At 37.3% G+C, this 18005-nt stretch overlaps 1 protein-coding gene across 3 annotated transcripts in view; it reads left to right on the forward strand.

The window, feature by feature from the left end:
• Positions 1-617: 617 nt before the first annotated feature.
• SIPA1L2 (signal induced proliferation associated 1 like 2) overlaps positions 618-18005 on the forward strand; it is an 89949-nt gene continuing 72561 nt past the window's right edge. For all 3 annotated transcript variants that reach the window (XM_086460997.1, XM_009949487.2, XM_086460998.1), the window contains exons 1-4: positions 618-2082; positions 8249-8382; positions 9474-9662; positions 15387-15561. In XM_086460997.1, coding sequence (XP_086317123.1) covers positions 618-2082; positions 8249-8382; positions 9474-9662; positions 15387-15561 — 1963 coding nt within the window. The remainder of the gene's footprint in view (positions 2083-8248; positions 8383-9473; positions 9663-15386; positions 15562-18005) is intronic.

The raw sequence follows: 18005 nt of genomic DNA on the forward strand, positions 1-18005 counted from the left end.
GTTACGTAAAAAGTCCTCAGGGATTAAACAGAGAATAGGCATCTAAATTACTGTCAGCACTGAAGGAAATGCAGAGAGAATGGTATGTGGCTATTCTGCTTGGCAGAACCTGGTCTGCTCTTCAGTGTGCATGTACTGGTTAGCCCATGAGAGAGATGGAGGTTCAAACTGCTTGCCTCCTGTGGGTGTCGTATGGGAAACTGGGATTACTGCATTTGCTGGGTTTTAAGGAGGCAGAGGATAGAAAACCATTCAAAGCAAGTCTCATTAGTTCTGGTTTCGTGGCATGTTGTGTATGTACAAGCAACGTTGGGAGCTTACTGTTATTGACTATAAACATTTTAATACATTATCTCTTTTTTTTTTTTAATGAACAGATAAATACATTTTCTGGATTAATATTGAACTGAGTGCATCTGAACTGAAGGAAATGTTTTAAGATTGCTCTCCTGACAGAAGCTATACAAAAATGGTACACTGAGGTTTCTGCTTGCGCTTCTGGGAAGACTGTAACTGTATTTTTATATTACAGTTTATTGGCCTGTATAAGACAATGTAATAACAAAAGCAACAGTGAATTTATGCGGTAGTAGCTGTTTTCCTTCCACTGACTGGACATGAGCGATCAAAGGTCTTTGCAAGAAGATAAGCACAAAGTTAGCAGAACTTCCTCAAAGTTCAGAGAGTCTTCAAGAAGCATGCAATCTGATGATTATTTTGCTAGAAAACTTAAAACTTTGAATGGTAGCATGGGTCCTCCTGTTTCTTCAAATGCATCTAGCAAAACTGAAAATAATCAGACAAATGGTACACCAGCTGTGCCTAAAATGGGTGTTCGAGCAAGGGTATCTGAATGGCCTCCTAAAAAGGATTGCTCTAAAGAGCTCAGTAAAGCTGCTTGGGAAAACAGACCTCCAACCAGTTATGAAGGTGTTGGCTCAGTACTTCCAAATGGACCAAACGACCAAAGTGATGGACAGCAAGAAGAGCTAGAATTGGAGTTTACGGAGGGAAAATATTCGATTGGAGATCTTTTTGTTCATTCCCCTCAAAGGGGACTTCATCCCATAAGGCAAAGAAGCAATAGTGATGTGACAATAAGTGATATTGATGCTGAAGATGTGTTAGACCAGAATGCTGTTAACCCAAATACTGGAGCAGCTCTTCATAGAGAATATGGCAGTACCTCTTCAATTGATAGACAAGGCTTGTCTGGAGAAAATTTTTTTGCAATGCTAAGAGGATACAGAGTGGAAAATTTTGAACATAAAACCCTTGCTCCATTTGGATTTTCTGAGTTTTTCCACTGTGATCCTACAGTTTCTCCAAGTCTACATGCTGCTGCGCAGATTTCCAGGGGAGAATTTGTCAGGATTTCTGGCTTGGATTATATGGATAGTGCCCTTCTTCTTGGTCGAGACAGGGAGAAATCTTTCAAGAGGAGACTAAAATCGGAAGCAGTAGAAAATTCTCTCTTTAGAAAATTGCGAACAGTTAAAAGTGAGCATGAAACTTTTAAGTTTTCGTCTGATCTGGATGATAGACTTGACAGAAATGTTCGTTCCTGGAACTGTCAGAAATGTTTTGCACATTATGATGTTCAGAGCGTTTTGTTCAACATAAATGAAGCAATGGCTACCAGAGTAAATGTAGGAAAAAGAAAAAATATAACCACTGGGGCTTCAGCTGCGTCACAAACTCAGATGCCAGCAGGCCAAATGGGAAACTGTGAATCTCCTTTGGGAAGCAAAGAGGACCTCAATTCAAAAGAGAATTTAGATGCTGATGAGGGTGATGGGAAAAGCAATGATTTAGTATTGAGTTGCCCTTACTTCAGGAACGAAACTGGTGGAGAAGGAGATAGACGGATTGCACTTTCTAGGGCAAATTCAGCATCTTTTTCTTCAGGTGAAAGTTGTTCTTTTGAGTCCTCTCTAAGCTCCCATTGCACAAATGCCGGTGTTTCAGTACTGGAAGTACCAAGAGAAAACCAGTCCATTCACAGAGAGAAAGTGAAGCGCTACATCATAGAACACATTGATCTTGGAGCATATTATTACCGCAAGTTCTTCTATGGAAGAGGTAAATTTTTCTAATGTAACTGTTCTGAGATATTAATGCGTTAGATTTAAGTTGCTTAGTAAAGATTTTATTTTTTCCTCCTTCTCTATAGAGAAACCTAAGTATTACAGGGGATCCTGAAACTCTTTACTAAAATTAAGCCTGTTATTCTTGCTCTCCCGGAGGGATATTCAACAACTAGTGTGTTATGTATAGTTATGCAATTCTTGTGTACGGCCACTTCGTGTGGGGTCACTTAAATTAGTAAACTGACTTCTCTGAAGCAAACTTTCTCAGTGAGCAGGAGGAAAAGAAGACATTTATATCCAGTAAATGCACTGGAAATACTGATACCCACACTGGAAATCATTATTTCCTAAAAGGTGCGTCCAAAAGAGAAGGGCTTATTATTGTGGCTTCTGACCTTTGCCTTCTAGGTTCTGCTGTCTTCAAGTGTCTCTTGGGGCCTTTCATACTGTATGCACATATACATGCTCCTTAAACAGAGAGCTTCTGATAATATTTAGTTTTTCAGCTTACAGAAGGTTGTTTTATGCCTTTCTTCTAGCCTTTTACCCTATTCTTGTAGGATATGTTCACACTGCCAAGTGCTAGGGTACGCTTCTCAGCAGAGCAATTATCTTGGCTTGAATCATTATTCAGATAAACTCTTTCTACTTTGTGATCTACTTTGACTGCCTGTACTCAGTACTGCCTTGTGCGATTTGTGTGAAATACCTGGTTTTGTGTGGGGAGAACACCAAAATTCCTGTCTTGGTCCTTTCTGTATTAGAAATTATAGTTCAGTCTTTTTACTGTTACTAAAAGAAAAAAAAAATCTGTTTCTGTCCTTAAAAGACTTTGTTACGAATCTTCCTGAAATCATACTTCCTCTGCTTTCTAACTATATTCAAACAGCAGGAAATAAGCACTGTATGGGACTCCTTCCTCCTGTGACCCTTTAAAAGGGACTTGAAAGAGGATCCAGTACAGTGCTTGTTTTCACAATACAGTAGACACCTAGAACATATGGGCTGTAAAAACACTGTATTTAAAAGTCAAGGAAGAAAAGAATCTGAATCTGTCATGGAAGAGGAAGAAAAAGACCCAGAGCTAAGCAAGAAACGGCCAGTAAATTCAGAGGTTCAAAATAGCTCTTAAGATAGCCAGGTTGTAAAGAATAAAAAAGTGTTGAGGGAGTTGGAGTGGAAGAGAATGAAGGGAAACTTGTAACAAAAGGGTGGCATATGTTTTGAGGGGCAGAGGGAAGAAAGGATTGGTATAGATGAAAATGAAAGGAAGATTTTTCAATGGATGAAGGTGGTGGCAGGATAGGAGGGGGGAAGACAAGGATTAAGCCTAATGAAAGAAGACTTGTATGTGAAATGCTTTTATCATGGATGAGTTACAGATTCTGAAGGGCTGAACATTGTTTGCGAAGAAAAATCTTGTCAGAGAGATTAAAACGAGAAAATACAGAGAGTACTCAAAAACACTGAACAAAATACTATTAACAAACTTAATGACCTTTCTATAAAGTTGATGCAAATGTAATTAGTTTTAATTAACCTCTGTTCTGGTATTATTTATATATGATCTCTTGACTAAAATTAAAGTGTGTCTATATTGATATAATATTAAAAAGTTAAGAAATAGTATCTGAGAGTTTTATCCCACATAGTATAATACTAGGAAACTTGGATTGTTCTGTAGGCAGAGTTCTTCAAAAGAAAATATTTAATATCCAGTAATAAATTGTTACCCTCTCACCTTTACAATGATGTATAAGCCATGCGCTGTTCCCTATTATCTTTCTATAGAGCTGTAACAGAAGCTATATGAGAGAAATCTTTATTGGATGGCTCTGATGAGACAGATAGCAACACAGGGCAAACATGTTGATGGAACGAAAAACTTAATTTTCAAAACCTATTATCCCAAGGGATCACGCATGTAAGGAGTCTCTAGACTAAGCAAAGTTCTCACCTAAGCAAAGTTTGTTGTGGATAGAGAAAATAAAACAGGCATTTTGCCTTGGGCACCAAAATGTCTTGCTGCTGTGCTGATCCGCTGTATAAGAAAAAGTGACATTTATATGCATACTGAGTCTTACTTGATGCTCCTCTGTGGCAGTGAGCTCTCCTAGCTGATTGTTCATTGAATTGTAGATTTAATAGCACAGTTGAATTTAGCAAAATAATTGTGGAAGGATGAAACGAGAATTTAGCAAAAAATAGGCAGTTTTATATAGAGATTTATGTAATGCCACCAATTTTCTTTGCCTTTAACAAGATATCTATGAAAAAGAAATCATTTTCTGAATATTTGATTTATTTCACAGTTTTATAATTGGCACTTGTCAGCGTACAAGTTTTATTTCTGTTTTAAGATGCATGGAAGAAACACCCTGGCATGTGTTGCACTAATTATTCCATTCCCTTTCAAGAAATGAGAGATTTGGAATTCAGTGTCTTCTAAAATGAGCTGTAGTTTTATACTGCATATTTATAAGCTTTGTAACTATTGTTAAAACCAAATTCAACTCGACTGATGTAAAATATGTTAATGTTTATGGAAAATATCTCCTCAGTTTTCAGTTAAGGTTTGTAGAAGCCAGAATATTTTATCTTGTGGTTTTGATTTATTAATGGTGTCCTTTAGTGAACTATATTTTTATGGGATAAAAGTGGATAAGAAGGGAAAAAAGCTATGTTAATTTTTAAAAAGGATAATTGAAATATACTTTTATTATCATTGATTTGTCATTTTCCCCTTGTGCAATTGTCCTCATAATACCTTGAGACTTAACTATTACTACCATGCTTTTTATTTGAGGGATGCTTGCAACCATTTCTTCATAAGTTATTGTATCTGTCTGCTGATATGAAACTGAAAAAATGTCCGAGAAGAAACGTACAGGCTTAGCAAGCTTTTGGCACTAACTCAGTTTTGTATAAGTAAGACTTTTGTATTAGAAAAGTTGACAATTATTCCTCAAAATGAAAAGGTAAAAAATGAGGCATATTTTACCATTTCTCTTTAAACAGCTAGAAAATAGCACTTATTTTCTTCTCTCCAGTTGATACTTTTAAATCAACACGTACACATTTAAATGAGCTTAATGAGTTTGTACTTTATAAGATTAAAAAAGCGCCTTGAATTAAAAGTGTTTTCCCCAAATCCCAGAATGTCAGTTGCCGTGCTATTCTTTAATTTATTTCAGCTTCCTTAATTCTCATTCTTGAAATTGTTTTATCTATTTTATTTTTAATGTACATAAATAATGTCTTTGGGTTTGTGTCTTTCATACTGTACAAGAAATAAGCAGATATTTGCCAAGCTTGCATTTTTCTGCTCAGTAATACTTCAGCCAAGAAATCTAGTAACTGTATAATACCCTTATCTAGACTTACATCAAAGTGGAAGGCTATAGAAACCTAACTGAGAAGTTTACCTTTTGTCAAAGCCTGAATATGCAGCCATGTGGAGTTTTAATGTTGTTGAGTGTTTGGCCTCTGAATCTCTCTCTCTCTTTGGTCTGTAAAATCCTGTTCCATTTGATAAGACTGAGCCTTAATGGGCAAATTTAATTTAATACTGGGAAATCCATGAGGTATAACTTATCCATGCAGGTAGAATGCTCAGGCTGAGGAAGGAATATATTTGGTGAGCATGAGCGAATAATTTCATGTCTATGCCCCTTTGATCCCAGGTGTTCCTTCCAAAAAAAGATGCTAGTTGTAATGTGCTGCTACTCATTTTCTTGCCACTGGGAGATGGACTGTAACCACGAACATATTTATAGATAGATTTTTGAAAGGCTACTGGAAACTTAATTTAAACTTGATTTGACAAATAAGATTGTCATTTGTGTAAAGATAACTTTATCTTTTTGTATCCATTCTGAGAGTATGGATGACTTCTCAGTGAAAGACATTTTTGAAAACTGCCTTATGCAATTCTAGAAATACCTTGTAAAAAAAAAAAAAGTATTAAACTAGCTCAAAAATGCTAACAAAGTGGATTTTAATCCAGACAACCTTAAAAGGAGAAATTAGTCTACTACTTCATTGCTTTTTAAAATATGGAATTATAGTGTAAATTGGATTGGAAGACATTTCTGGAGGTCATCCAGTCTAATTCCCTGTTTAAAGCTGCCTTTAAAGGTAGAATCTAAATAGATTACTCAGAACCTATTTCCCTTTAGCAGTTCCTTTAGCTTTTGACCATCTCTAAGGGTGGAGATTTCACAAACTCTCCTGGCAACCTGTTCCTATGTTTGATTCCTCTCAATGAGGGGCTACATCTTGTGATGGTTGCATCTTGTCCTTTCTCTCTGTACATTGGAGAAGAATCTGGCTCTTCTTTCTCTATAACCGCCCATCAGCTAGTGGGATCCTGCAATTATTTCCTGCCTTAACGTGCTTTTCTCCAGGCTGCACAAGCTCCTTCAGCCTCTCCTCATCTGTTACATGCTCCAATCCCCTAATTGTCTTAGTAGTTGTCTACTGGCCTTGTCCTACTCTGTCCAAAACTGGACATAACTCCTTATGTGGCCTCACAAGTACCAAACAGAAGGGAATAATCTCTTGACCTGCTGGTATGCTCTTGCCAGTGCAGCCCAGAGGAGTGTGGTTAGCCTTCACCTCTGCCAGGGGGGTTCTGCTGAGCCTGTTGCTCACCAGGGTCCCCAGTTCTTTTCCACAGAGCTGCTCCTGAGGCAGTTGGTCCCCAGCCTGTGCTGTTGGATGAGCTTGCTCTGTTCCAGATATAGGTCTATATTGGTCTTCATGAGATTTTTTTTTTGTCAGTTCATTTTTTCAGATTATCAAAGGCAGAGTTTGTTTTAACATGTCAGATTGAAAACTTCAGTGGGTTAGGAGTTGCTTCACATGCAGCTCAGGTGCCCCATCTCAGCAGCAGCTGCCTCCAGGGGAAGGGGAGAGTGGGAAGCGAAGCACAGACACCCTACAGCTACAGAACCCTACCTGTGTGGTTGACTTAACCTTCTTCGTCAGCTTTTGTGAAATACTGCAAGGTTTATGTATTTCAGTATCTGCCCTATGCACGTATTACCCACTTGTTAAAAGCCTGCCAGTCATTCCCCTTTATCTGTTGCACCCAACTACTCGTATTACTGATCACAGTCCTTGGAGGCCAACTGTCCAGCCACTTTGTCCACCTTGTAATTTGCATGTCCAAACCACGTCTTTTTAGTTTAGCTACACAGATACTATGGGAGACTGTGTAAAAATCATAGCCAAAGTACAAGCAGGTGACATTCATTGCTCCTTCCTCATTCATAAAGCAACTGGATTGGTCATGCATGATTTGCATTTGGTAAATCTATGCGGGCTGTTTCCAAGCATCTTTTTGTCCTTCATGTGCCTGGAAATGTCTTCCATGAGAATTTGTTCTTTAATCTCCCTGGGAACTAAGGTTTATAGTGACTAGTCTATAGGTTCCCAGACCCTCTTTCCTGCCCTTTTTAAAGGTGGGTTTAGCCACTCGCTGTGACCTTTCAAAGGTGATAAAGAGTGGCCTTACAGTGACACTGGCTAGTTCCCTGAACATATATCCTGTTTGGTCCCATGGACCTGAGTGTGTCTAGTCTACTTAAATGGTCTCTAACTTGAACTTTCTCTTCTGTCCGTATTGCTTTACTTGCTCAGACTGGGCCTGTTGGCTCGATGAATTTGACTGTTCATTAAAGACTGAACAGTTACTGGCCTCAGTTTTCACTTGTTAGAACTGAGTTGCTGCTTTGAATGCAAAACTTTAAATACGAATAAATTGAACGAAGTGAAGGAAGCTACGCAGCACCTTATTTGTTTGAAGACTGTTAGCCTTTGTTGAAGACTTTATGTAGGTATACTTTCTCAAACAAAATGATTAATTTCATAGTAACATAAAATGCAAAAAAATATTTCATAGTAGCAGCAGTTGCAGTAATTTGAGTTATGTGATATGAGTGACCGTTCTGCTCATCAAAATTAGCATTTTGTGATTTGTGTGCTTACTGTGCAGTTCAGAAGATCACAAGCCAGTGTATTTACAGATCTCATAGCTCAATTAAAAAGAATTTTTTTTTCCTGCTGCATAAATCTTTAATGAAATTTGTTGAACATTTTCTAGGAGACTCATACTTCATTATTCTTTTCTCTCTTCATTCACTCTTGTGCAAAAGAGCATCAGAACTACTTTGGAATAGACGAAAATCTCGGACCTGTAGCGGTCAGCATACGGAGGGAAAAGGTTGAAGATGCCAAGGAGAAAGAAGGATCTCAGTTCAACTATCGTATAGTTTTCAGGACAAGTGAGGTAATGTTCTTTCAGTAATTTGGCAAAGGAGTGGAGAAGTTAACTTAAAGCTTAGAATACTAGTTTGTAGATATGTTGCTTACTTTGAAATTAAATCTGTTAATGGGAAAGGGATGTTTCTTGTACTGTTGGCAAACATAGTTGCTCCTGGAACAAAGTCTTCCTTTTCTGTACTGCATAAATTTTTTCTCTTTTTGAGTGGGCATCCAGAAGGAGGTAAGTTGGCTGAAGGGAACTGCAAGGGGCAAGAAAGGGAATGGGTGATAAGAAGAAAGCTGAAGATAAGTTTGGATCAAGCTGCTTGATGTTAAATTTCTAATGATTAAGAAGATTAAGAAATGTAGAGAAAAAGGGAGGGGAAAAGTATGAAAGCTAGTACTATGACTTACTTGTATTTTTGTGTTTTGTTTCAAAATACTTTCTTAGCAGCTTTCTTCTGCGAGATGTTTTTGTATACTTCTATGTATACAATTTGTGGAACGAATATTAATATGTTGATAAAAATAATTGTCTTATTTGGAAGGATAGCTTGCTTGTGATTGTAGAAAGACATGTCTCCTAAGTTTTATTTCAAGCTAATTAGTATCTCTTGCAAACTAATTTCTTTATCACAACAACTAGCTTTGGTTACACAATGTTATTGTAGCAAGCAACTATGGATTTTCACAATCGTTAGGACTATTGCTTTTTATTGTGATTAGGACATAGAGAAGATTTAGCTAGGCCTTCTGACATCTCTGGGTTCACGTGTTTTTACAAACATAGAGAAACAGATATATAATAATTTTTTTTCACGCTAGGTTTTCCTTTTATTGTCAAAAAAGAAATGTTTGTCTATGTATGTGTGGAGACGTGATTCATTTGACTTGCTTCTAAGAAATGACTCTTTCTTCCAAATCCAATGAAGAAAGAGCCTGTCTCCTCTTTAAAGTTTTTCAGTAATCTTTTTACTGGTTAAAATAATTAAAAATAGAGATCTCTTTCTTCCTGTTCTTTCTTCCATGGTTTTCCTAAGACCTGAAGTTCATATCTTTAAAAGTCATTGTAGCGATAGAACTAAAAATATTTTGTGTATTTTAAATTTACTGCAGCTTACTACACTTAGAGGAGCAATTCTAGAAGATGCTATACCATCCACTGCTCGGCATGGCACGGCAAGAGGCCTGCCTCTCAAAGAGGTACTAGAGTACGTAATACCAGAGCTGAGCATTCAGTGCCTGAGGCAGGCTTCCAACTCGCCCAAAGTACCTGAACAGCTACTTAAACTGGATGAACAAGGGGTATGTAGCACATGGCTTTTCTTTAAAGTCTATTCATTGAAAAAAAAAATCTTAAATATTTTACAGGTAATGTTAATAAACATGCAAACTGTTCAATTTGTTTTGGAGATACTTGTGTATTTTCATTGACAAAATGAGGTTTGCTTTTCTGAGCAAATTAACTTTAAAATACATTGCCGCTTAGGTCTATGGAGAGTCTCTTTAGATGAGTGAATGAGAGGAAGGTTATAACTAGACTGTTAACGTTGGTAAAAAGTGATTTTCACAATCCGTATTTGCACTTTATCGTGTACAAATACTGAATGCAAATGAAAATATATCTAACATTTTATTAAGATTGTGTATAGGTGAGAAGGCAAAAGGATATATAACATATTAAGTCTCTACAGCTAAAATTTTTGGTTGTTTTTTACAATATCATTTTCCGATTAATTTGCAGTAGTATTACTAGAATAAAATGCTTCTGGGCTCAAACAACTGATATTGCGATAGAGACTAATGAACTAACTGCATGGCAATGAAATATTCATGCGGCTTAAATTTGGAGAGAAAACGAGGAGACATTGCATTCAATAAAGTGAATCAGCTTCATTCAAAGTTAGTGATTAAATTTATAGCTTTGGAATATTTTGTGAAGGACAGACTTGTAATGGCTTTTAAATCAATTTTTAAAACTATCTTTTTAAAAAATCTTCAGTTAAAGTGAAGATTGCACTTTCTAGGCAAAAGTCAGTATCTATCTGTTGAAGTTGAATCATCTGATGGATCCAGTTGATTATGATGGTGTAATTATTTTTTTAATGCTAGTTCAGTTTGAATGTAGTGATTGCATCTAACACTGGTGGTGTCTACAAGAATTCTTCTGTCTTCTCTTACGGCTGTAATAATTGCTCAAAGCCAAGTAAATGTAGACAGAGGGAGAGAATTGCTTTTTTGGGTTGATTGTTAAGATAGTTTTGTATGTATATTTCACTGCTTTTGTTTACTGTTGTCTTTGAGGAGGGCTTTTAATTGAAAATTCATTTTGCCAAATGTCCTTATTTTCTCCTGTGTTTGTCATTTCTTCTGGTAAAACAATAAAGGGAAATCAGAAGCACTCAGTTCTGAATCTAAGTGTTCCTGATGTACTGTTTCTCTCTTTTCTATTTGAGCTTTAGGTTAGTCTAATAAATAATATTCACTGCTCAGAGGGGCAGTATGTTCTAGGCAGTATAGAGGGCTACTTTATTTGAACTGACCTGAGTATTTCCCAAACTCACTAGAAGTATTTCCCAAAAAATTGGAAATGGAGATTGTCTGTTGAACTGACCAAAGTAATTCTTTAATCATCAACTTGTAATTTTGAGAAACAACAGTACATAGCACTTCCTTTTATTTTTGGGTGACCAATTCTGAAAATTCAATCCTGTTGTGAAATGGACTGTCACCAGGGAAAATGTAATATTAATGTATCTTATGTGCTGCTTATTATGAGGTAATTACTTGAACATAGACAGAAAGCTGTGCATAGAACTGGCATGAGATCCATTTATACTTTTAATCCTCTTATGTACTTGATGCTTTCAGTTTATTAATCAAGTGAATATAAAGAGAGTTATGCCTGGCAACTGAAGATGGTGACTGGCTGAAGTGTCATGAATTTAAAAATATGAATCATCCTTTTGAGTATTAATACGGTCACCAGAGTAATATTAATTTTGTGTAACAGTGTATTGAATGTTTGCATAGTTCTTCAGCAGACTGAAGACTGTTTCAGTGTTTTGATTTAATTTTCAACCTGTTTCATAGTTTTCAGTGAAATCTAGTATGGGTTATGGAGGAAATATGTGGCTAAAACTTTGTCTCTAAAATGACAGTAGAAAGTAGATGTAAATTGTATGCTTGATGTAATTTGAGTATACAAATAAAGAATCTGATCTGCATTTTCCCAGTTTAGTCTGGCATATGATAATCAGCATTAGATTTGGCTGTAAATTTACAAAAGTCAACTATTTACCTATAAACCTGACATAATTTTATTTTATGTTTTTACCTCTCTCTAATTCCCCCCTAGTTCCCCCTCCCCTTTTCTGCTAATGTTTTTTTATTGTATGTATGCTTTTTGATTCCCCTCACATCCCTCTGGGAACATTCACTTCTCTGTAGGCCAAAGGCTGAAGTTACAAAAAGCCCAAAGAAATTAGGAGCTTTGATTGCAGTGATATTTAGTGGCTATTGAGTGTCTAATCTCTTGAGGTTTCTTGCCAGATCTTCACATGATGAAAGAATCTGTACTGTACCAGAAGATGATAAGATTCAGTAGTAAGTGATTCTGACTAGAACATAGTTGTTTTGAGTCAGGAGTATCAGGATAATACATGTCCTAATACCCAAGTAGCTAAGTGGGTTTAGAGATTGTTTTCTGATGTCACATTATTAAATTTATAATTTAAATATTAAATATTATTCTCAATATTACATTAAATGTAAAATTTCTGATTTATAAATCATGAAATCAGAACTGTGTATGCAATTATTTACGTAAAAGACTTGAATAAGCATGTGGTACCATTTGAAAGCTGGCAAAATTTCAGTTTTAAATATTCTTATAGTTTTTCATGCCAGTTAGATGTGCCACATAAGAAGATCCTAGTTACTTCTTAGTTACTTCTTTCTTAGGCACTGACATTCTAAAGGTACCTAGATTTCTGCTTCTGTACAGTCCCCATGATCTTGGCATGGGAATTCTTTTGCTTAAGCCTCCTAATTTCATAGTCATGAGTGCTCCTAGCACATGGGCAAGAGGTTCAGAATACTGCAAATGAGCTTGCCACTGCTGCCTTGTTTAGGAACAGTGGTATTGGTAGAATCAAATTTGTACATAATTGCCTAGTGTTTACAGTACTTGTTCATGAATGAAAACCCAACATTAATTCCTTCCTTGGGCCAGGGAGTTTCAGATACTCATCTGCAATGTCTCCTAGGACAAAGTTTAAACCATGAGATGATAGGTTGTTTTGGAAGATAGAGATATACTTCACTCCTGTTTGGAATTCTAGTGATATTCATGGACAAATTCAGGAATGACTGGTGTCCTCAGAAAGAAAGAAGGAATGTGACTACATGTTTCTAGACTGAGTGTTTTGCCCAGGTGCTTCTTTACTGTTAGTTGTTGCCCCTGTTGTTGGTAGCTCGTTAGCATTTAACTTCTCCATTCCTCAGTTGTAGTGTGAGATCAAGGAAATTAACTTAAATTCCCTGTGGTTTCAGCTAAACTATTTGACATAGAACTGCAATAGAGGTGACGGTGTGCTCACCATCATTTTAAGTCTCTGCTAGGAAGCGTCAAGTAACAGCCAGCCCTGCTTCCTGTAATCTAATGTTTATATGACTGGTTCTCTTCCAGTCTCCTCCACGAAATGTTCATGCTAGCTTTCCACTGAATAAAATAGTCACCAGTGAGCAATCTGAAACCTTTTGTTAAATACCTAACTCTTTCCAGGCAGTACTTCAAAATAGGGATCAAACAAGGAAGCACTCGGGATGGATAGTATCTAATGCTAGTCAAAAGGAAATAGCAAGGGCAAGCTGGTATCTTAACCCTGCTCTGCTCCAGAGTTTAGTGATCTGACTCAGGCAGCTCCTACAGTGCATCCATAATGCAGAATCTCCTTTTATTTCATCCGTCCTGTTTCACATTGAGGTTTGGCACAGCTACTAGTTCTTCTGTGTTCTATGCTGCCCAGGTGAAACCTTGTTGCAGCACTGTTCCTCATTCCTGTCCTAACTAAGCCTGTTCTTTGTTCCTAACTGCTCCCTGGTTGATGGCCTCCTGCCAGAGTATGTTCCACAAGGGCTCACCCTTACATAAAGAAGTCATCAAAGGGAGAGGATGGATTGAGGCTCACCAGTGAGGCTGGAGGGCTGCCATCATACATTACTCTTACTCCTGCTGTGCTGCAGGTTTTCTACACCAATAGTCCAATTTGGGTAGTGTGCGTTGCCATGAATATAGATCTGCTGAAATCAAGGAGTTACACCTGTTTGTACTATTTAAAATTAGAGGAAATTGTCCCGCTGATAGAAAAAGAACTTCAGGCCCAATTGATGTTATAAAGTGTCTTGCTATTAACTTTAGTAGTCTAGCATTTCCCTGGTACCTTTTGGGCATGAGATTCTCAGTGTCCATGATTTCTATCTACGGCCTTCAAAAATCTGCATTAACTTGGACATCTTGGGGATTTTTTGTGTGTTGATTTTGCACGAAGGTAAATAATTAAACCAAGAATGCTGTCAAGTTAAATCTTGAATTGCATGGGAAACAAAGAATGCTAGTTTAAAAAAGTAGTAGCATCATGAAAACACAGAGGACTAGGTTAGTAAAAGCATAGTGAAAGCTTTTATTTCTCCAGTGGTGATAAGAGTTTAGGTGGTGGTTTTCTCTTTTTTGCCCTTTTTTTTTTGGTTTGTTTTTGGTGTGGGTTTTTTTTTTTTTTAATTGATTATTGTCAGCTGCCTTGTATACAACTTTCAACTCACAATGGAGAGCTGTGGCATTTCTTGAATAGGGAAGGTTAAAGGATTATCTGAAGTCTGGAATGATATTTTTGACACTTTCTTCTTCCATGTATGTATGTTTTCTTGACCTGACCTTTTAGAATTCTTATCTTGTAGCTTTTCCTCAAAATCGCTGTGGTAAAATGTTGGCGCAGTAGCATGTCTATGGATTTGAGTTTTACAATATAGTTGGCATGGCAGGCCATGTGTTACATGTGACTAAAGTGCAGCAGACTATTTTTGTCACCTTTGCTCTAATAGGAATGTGTACAGACCTTTGCATAACATACATTTTAGACATGTCCTGGTTTGATTAAGAGAAGTCTACAGCTGGAGAGTTGGTTTGAGTCATGAATATAGATAAATATTTTAAGGGGATCTGGTGTGGCTGATGGTCTCTGTCAGTTTGCGAAGCTCTAAAAGTTGTCAGTTAAGAATAATAGGACTAATCCATTCACATGGAGGTTTCCTGTTCGTCGTCTTAAGTATGCATAAAAGCTAAGAAAACAAGACAATAGTCTGCTTAAGAAGTCATCATCTCTTTTTATACTTAACTGTTTAGGGGTTTTATACTTATTTTTTAATAGAACTAATTTATCTCTTTTTAATGTTCTAGAATTGAGACTCCAGTTTGTTTAACAAAACTATTTAACTGCAGTCTGATTTCTAGCTTGAAGTATACTTTTGCGAATGGGGAATAATTTTTAACAATGGACGATTTTATGGAGAGGGCAAAAGATTACCTGTAACAGAAATTACTGTTCTGAGGGCCTGTTTTAACTGAACTGCACTGAACTTCAAAGGGTAGAAATAAGGCAAAATAAGCTCACCTTGTTTTTGAATCTGAGAGAGAATAGTTATCCAAAAATTGCCAATTAAAGTTCTCATAGCTGTAAACTGTGCTTTTATAGATAACTAAGTCGAAAGTGTTCATGTACTGCTTTTATCTGTAACAATCCAATTTTCTTTCAAGACAGCTGTTGTGGTTTTGGTTTGGTTTTTTGTGGTTTTTTTTTTTTTTCTTTCTGTGGTGACTTAATTTCCCAAATCAGTACACTTACTTTTTCACTTTCAGATAATTTCTGCCAGGTGTTACAGCAGTGTTAATATTTTAATTGTTGATACTTTTTCTAGTATTGACCTTACTTTGCTTCTTTAATTTTTCTTTTTTTTTTTTTTAAATTTCAGCTGAGTTTTCAACATAAGATTGGTATCCTTTACTGCAAAGCAAGCCAAAGCACCGAGGAAGAAATGTATAATAATGAGATGGCAGGACCAGCTTTTGAAGAGTTCCTTGATCTGCTGGGCCAGAGAGTACGGCTAAAAGGATTTAGTAAATACAGGGCTCAGCTAGATAATAAAAGTAAGTTATGTTTCCAATCTATGGTAGAAACTATAATTATCCAGTTGATCTTCTGCAAATCTGTTTTGTCTTTTTGTGCTCTTGACTTTGGGTTTTGATTAGTAAGATTATATGGTAAACGAGGAAGATGAGGCGTATGGTAAGAGCTGTGTCACGCCTTGGCTGAAACGTTGTTTTGCTTTTTCTGTGGCATTAGTAGAACTGAAAATCAAAGCAACTTATTTCATTTGTTTGCATGTAGTTAGAAACATACTATGGGAATTATATGTTTTATATATTTCAGAATTTCCCAGCTACATGTTAACAGCTTATCCTTAAAAAGGCAAAAGAAAAGATATGTATTTCAAAACATGGAGTCATGACAAGGGACCATTTTCCTTATTTCAACTAAACTTTTGTTCTACTTTTTAATCAACATACATATTGATGTTTATATTTAAGGAGCAATCAAGTTTTTTAGTTTCTCTCACATGCACAATAAGCATGTTACCGTTCGGTGGTTGATAAGCATTCCTCTACCTAACCACTGTGATATTACTGTCATTTCCTCAGGTCTTTCAGTTTCCCTAAGTGCAGTAGTATAAGAATTTAATTGTACAAATTTGTTGGGTATCATAGCAAAAATAGGAACTGAAGTATTGCTGTTAAAAAAGCCAATCATATGTTAATGTGCTTCTTTAACTGCACTGCTTTTCACTGCCCTTAAATTTAACTTGACTTATTCCTAGTTTAGTGTAGTTTTAACAGGATTTTGACAACTGATCACTGTGAGCTCTTATCTAAGGATATGTAAGTATTTATCTACCGTATTGTTCAATACTGTTTTTATAGATATAAAGACTAAATATAAGGGTGAAATTGTTTATGATGAGGGTGGTGAAACACTGGAACAGGTTGCCCAGAGAACTTGTGGAGGCCCATCCCTGAAAGAATTCAAGGTCAGGCTGGACAGGGCCCTGATCTAGCTAAAGATGTCCCTGCTCGATGCAGGGGGGTTGGACTAGACCTTTAGAGGCCCGTTCCAACCTAAACCATTCTATGATTCTATGATTTGATTTCTATCCTTATTTTTTGCTGTAGCATGTATATTATGTCCCAAAAAAATATTTGTATATACTGCATATGGCCTGTGTATAACAGAAAAGGAATATTTTTGTTAGCAAAGTACATCTTTTTAAACTATTAAATCCTGCTACATGTGTGTATATTCTGCTTACTCTTCTAATCAAATGGGAAAGTTTCTTGAACTGTTAGAGATAAGCTGCCAAGAAGGAAGTTTAGAAAGATGTACTTAAAGGAAATTAAGGGAAGGTCGTCTTTTCTTGTGAGAGATATTTTGCCTTTCAGATAGTCAGAGAGATCTAGGAATCTGTAAGTCCTCTTATTTGCTTCTCTGCTCCTCCTGGCACTTAGCCACCTGATCTAGCCTCGTTCTTAGGAACCTCTTGCATCTTTCTGCTTTTTCAACATCAGTCTTCGTTTGACTGGAATACATCTGGATTTTTATTTTTTTAAAATGGTACATTTGAACACTCGTCAGGGTCATAGTCATAAAAGGATTTGTCTTCTTTTATCAAACTGGTGGTCCCGTAGTGCCCTGATGGACTGTCATCTCCTGTACAGCATTAGGAGAGAGACTTCATAGAATCATAGATTAGTTTGGGTTGGAAGGGACTTTTTAAAGGTCATCTCATCTAACCCAACTGCAATGAGCAGGGACATCTTTAGCTAGGTCAGGTTGCTCAGAGCCGCATCCAACCTGACCGTGAATGTTTCCAGGGATGGGGCTGCTACCACCCTGGGCAACCTGTTCCAGTGTTTCACCACCCTCATTGTAGAAAATTTCTTCCTTATATGTAGTCTAAATCTGCCCTCTTTTAGTTTAAAACCATTACCCCTTGTCCTATTGCAATAGCCCTTATAAAAAGATTGCCCTCCTCTTTCTTATGGGCCCCTTTAAGTACTGGAAGGCTGCTCTGAGGTCTCCCCGGAGCCTTGTCTTCCGGAGGCTGAATAACCCACAGCCTGTCCTCGCAGGGGAGGTGCTCCAGCTCCCTGGTCATCTTTGTGGGCCTCCTCTAGACTCGCTCCAACAGGTCCATGTCTTTCCTGTGCTGGGGGCCCCAGAGCTGGATGCAGCACTGCAGGTGGGGTCTTCCCAGAGCAGAGTAGAGGGGAAGAATCCCCTCCCTCGACCTGTTGGCCTTGCTTCTTTGATGCAGCCTAGGATGTGATTGACCTTCTGGGCTGTGAGCGCACATCGCTGGCTCATGTCTAGCTTTTTGTCCACCAGCACCCCTAAATCCTTCTCTGCAGGGCTGCTCTCCATCCCTCCATCTCCTCTCTGTATTGGTATTGAGGATTGCCCTGACCCAGGTGTAGGTGTAGGACCTTATACTTGGCCTTGTTGAACCTCATGAGGTTCACACAGGCCCGTGTCTCAG

This window comes from Leptosomus discolor, chromosome 2 (assembly GCF_034619465.1).
Source record: "Leptosomus discolor isolate bLepDis1 chromosome 2, bLepDis1.hap2, whole genome shotgun sequence".
NCBI classification, from domain to species: Eukaryota; Metazoa; Chordata; class Aves; order Leptosomiformes; family Leptosomidae; genus Leptosomus; species Leptosomus discolor.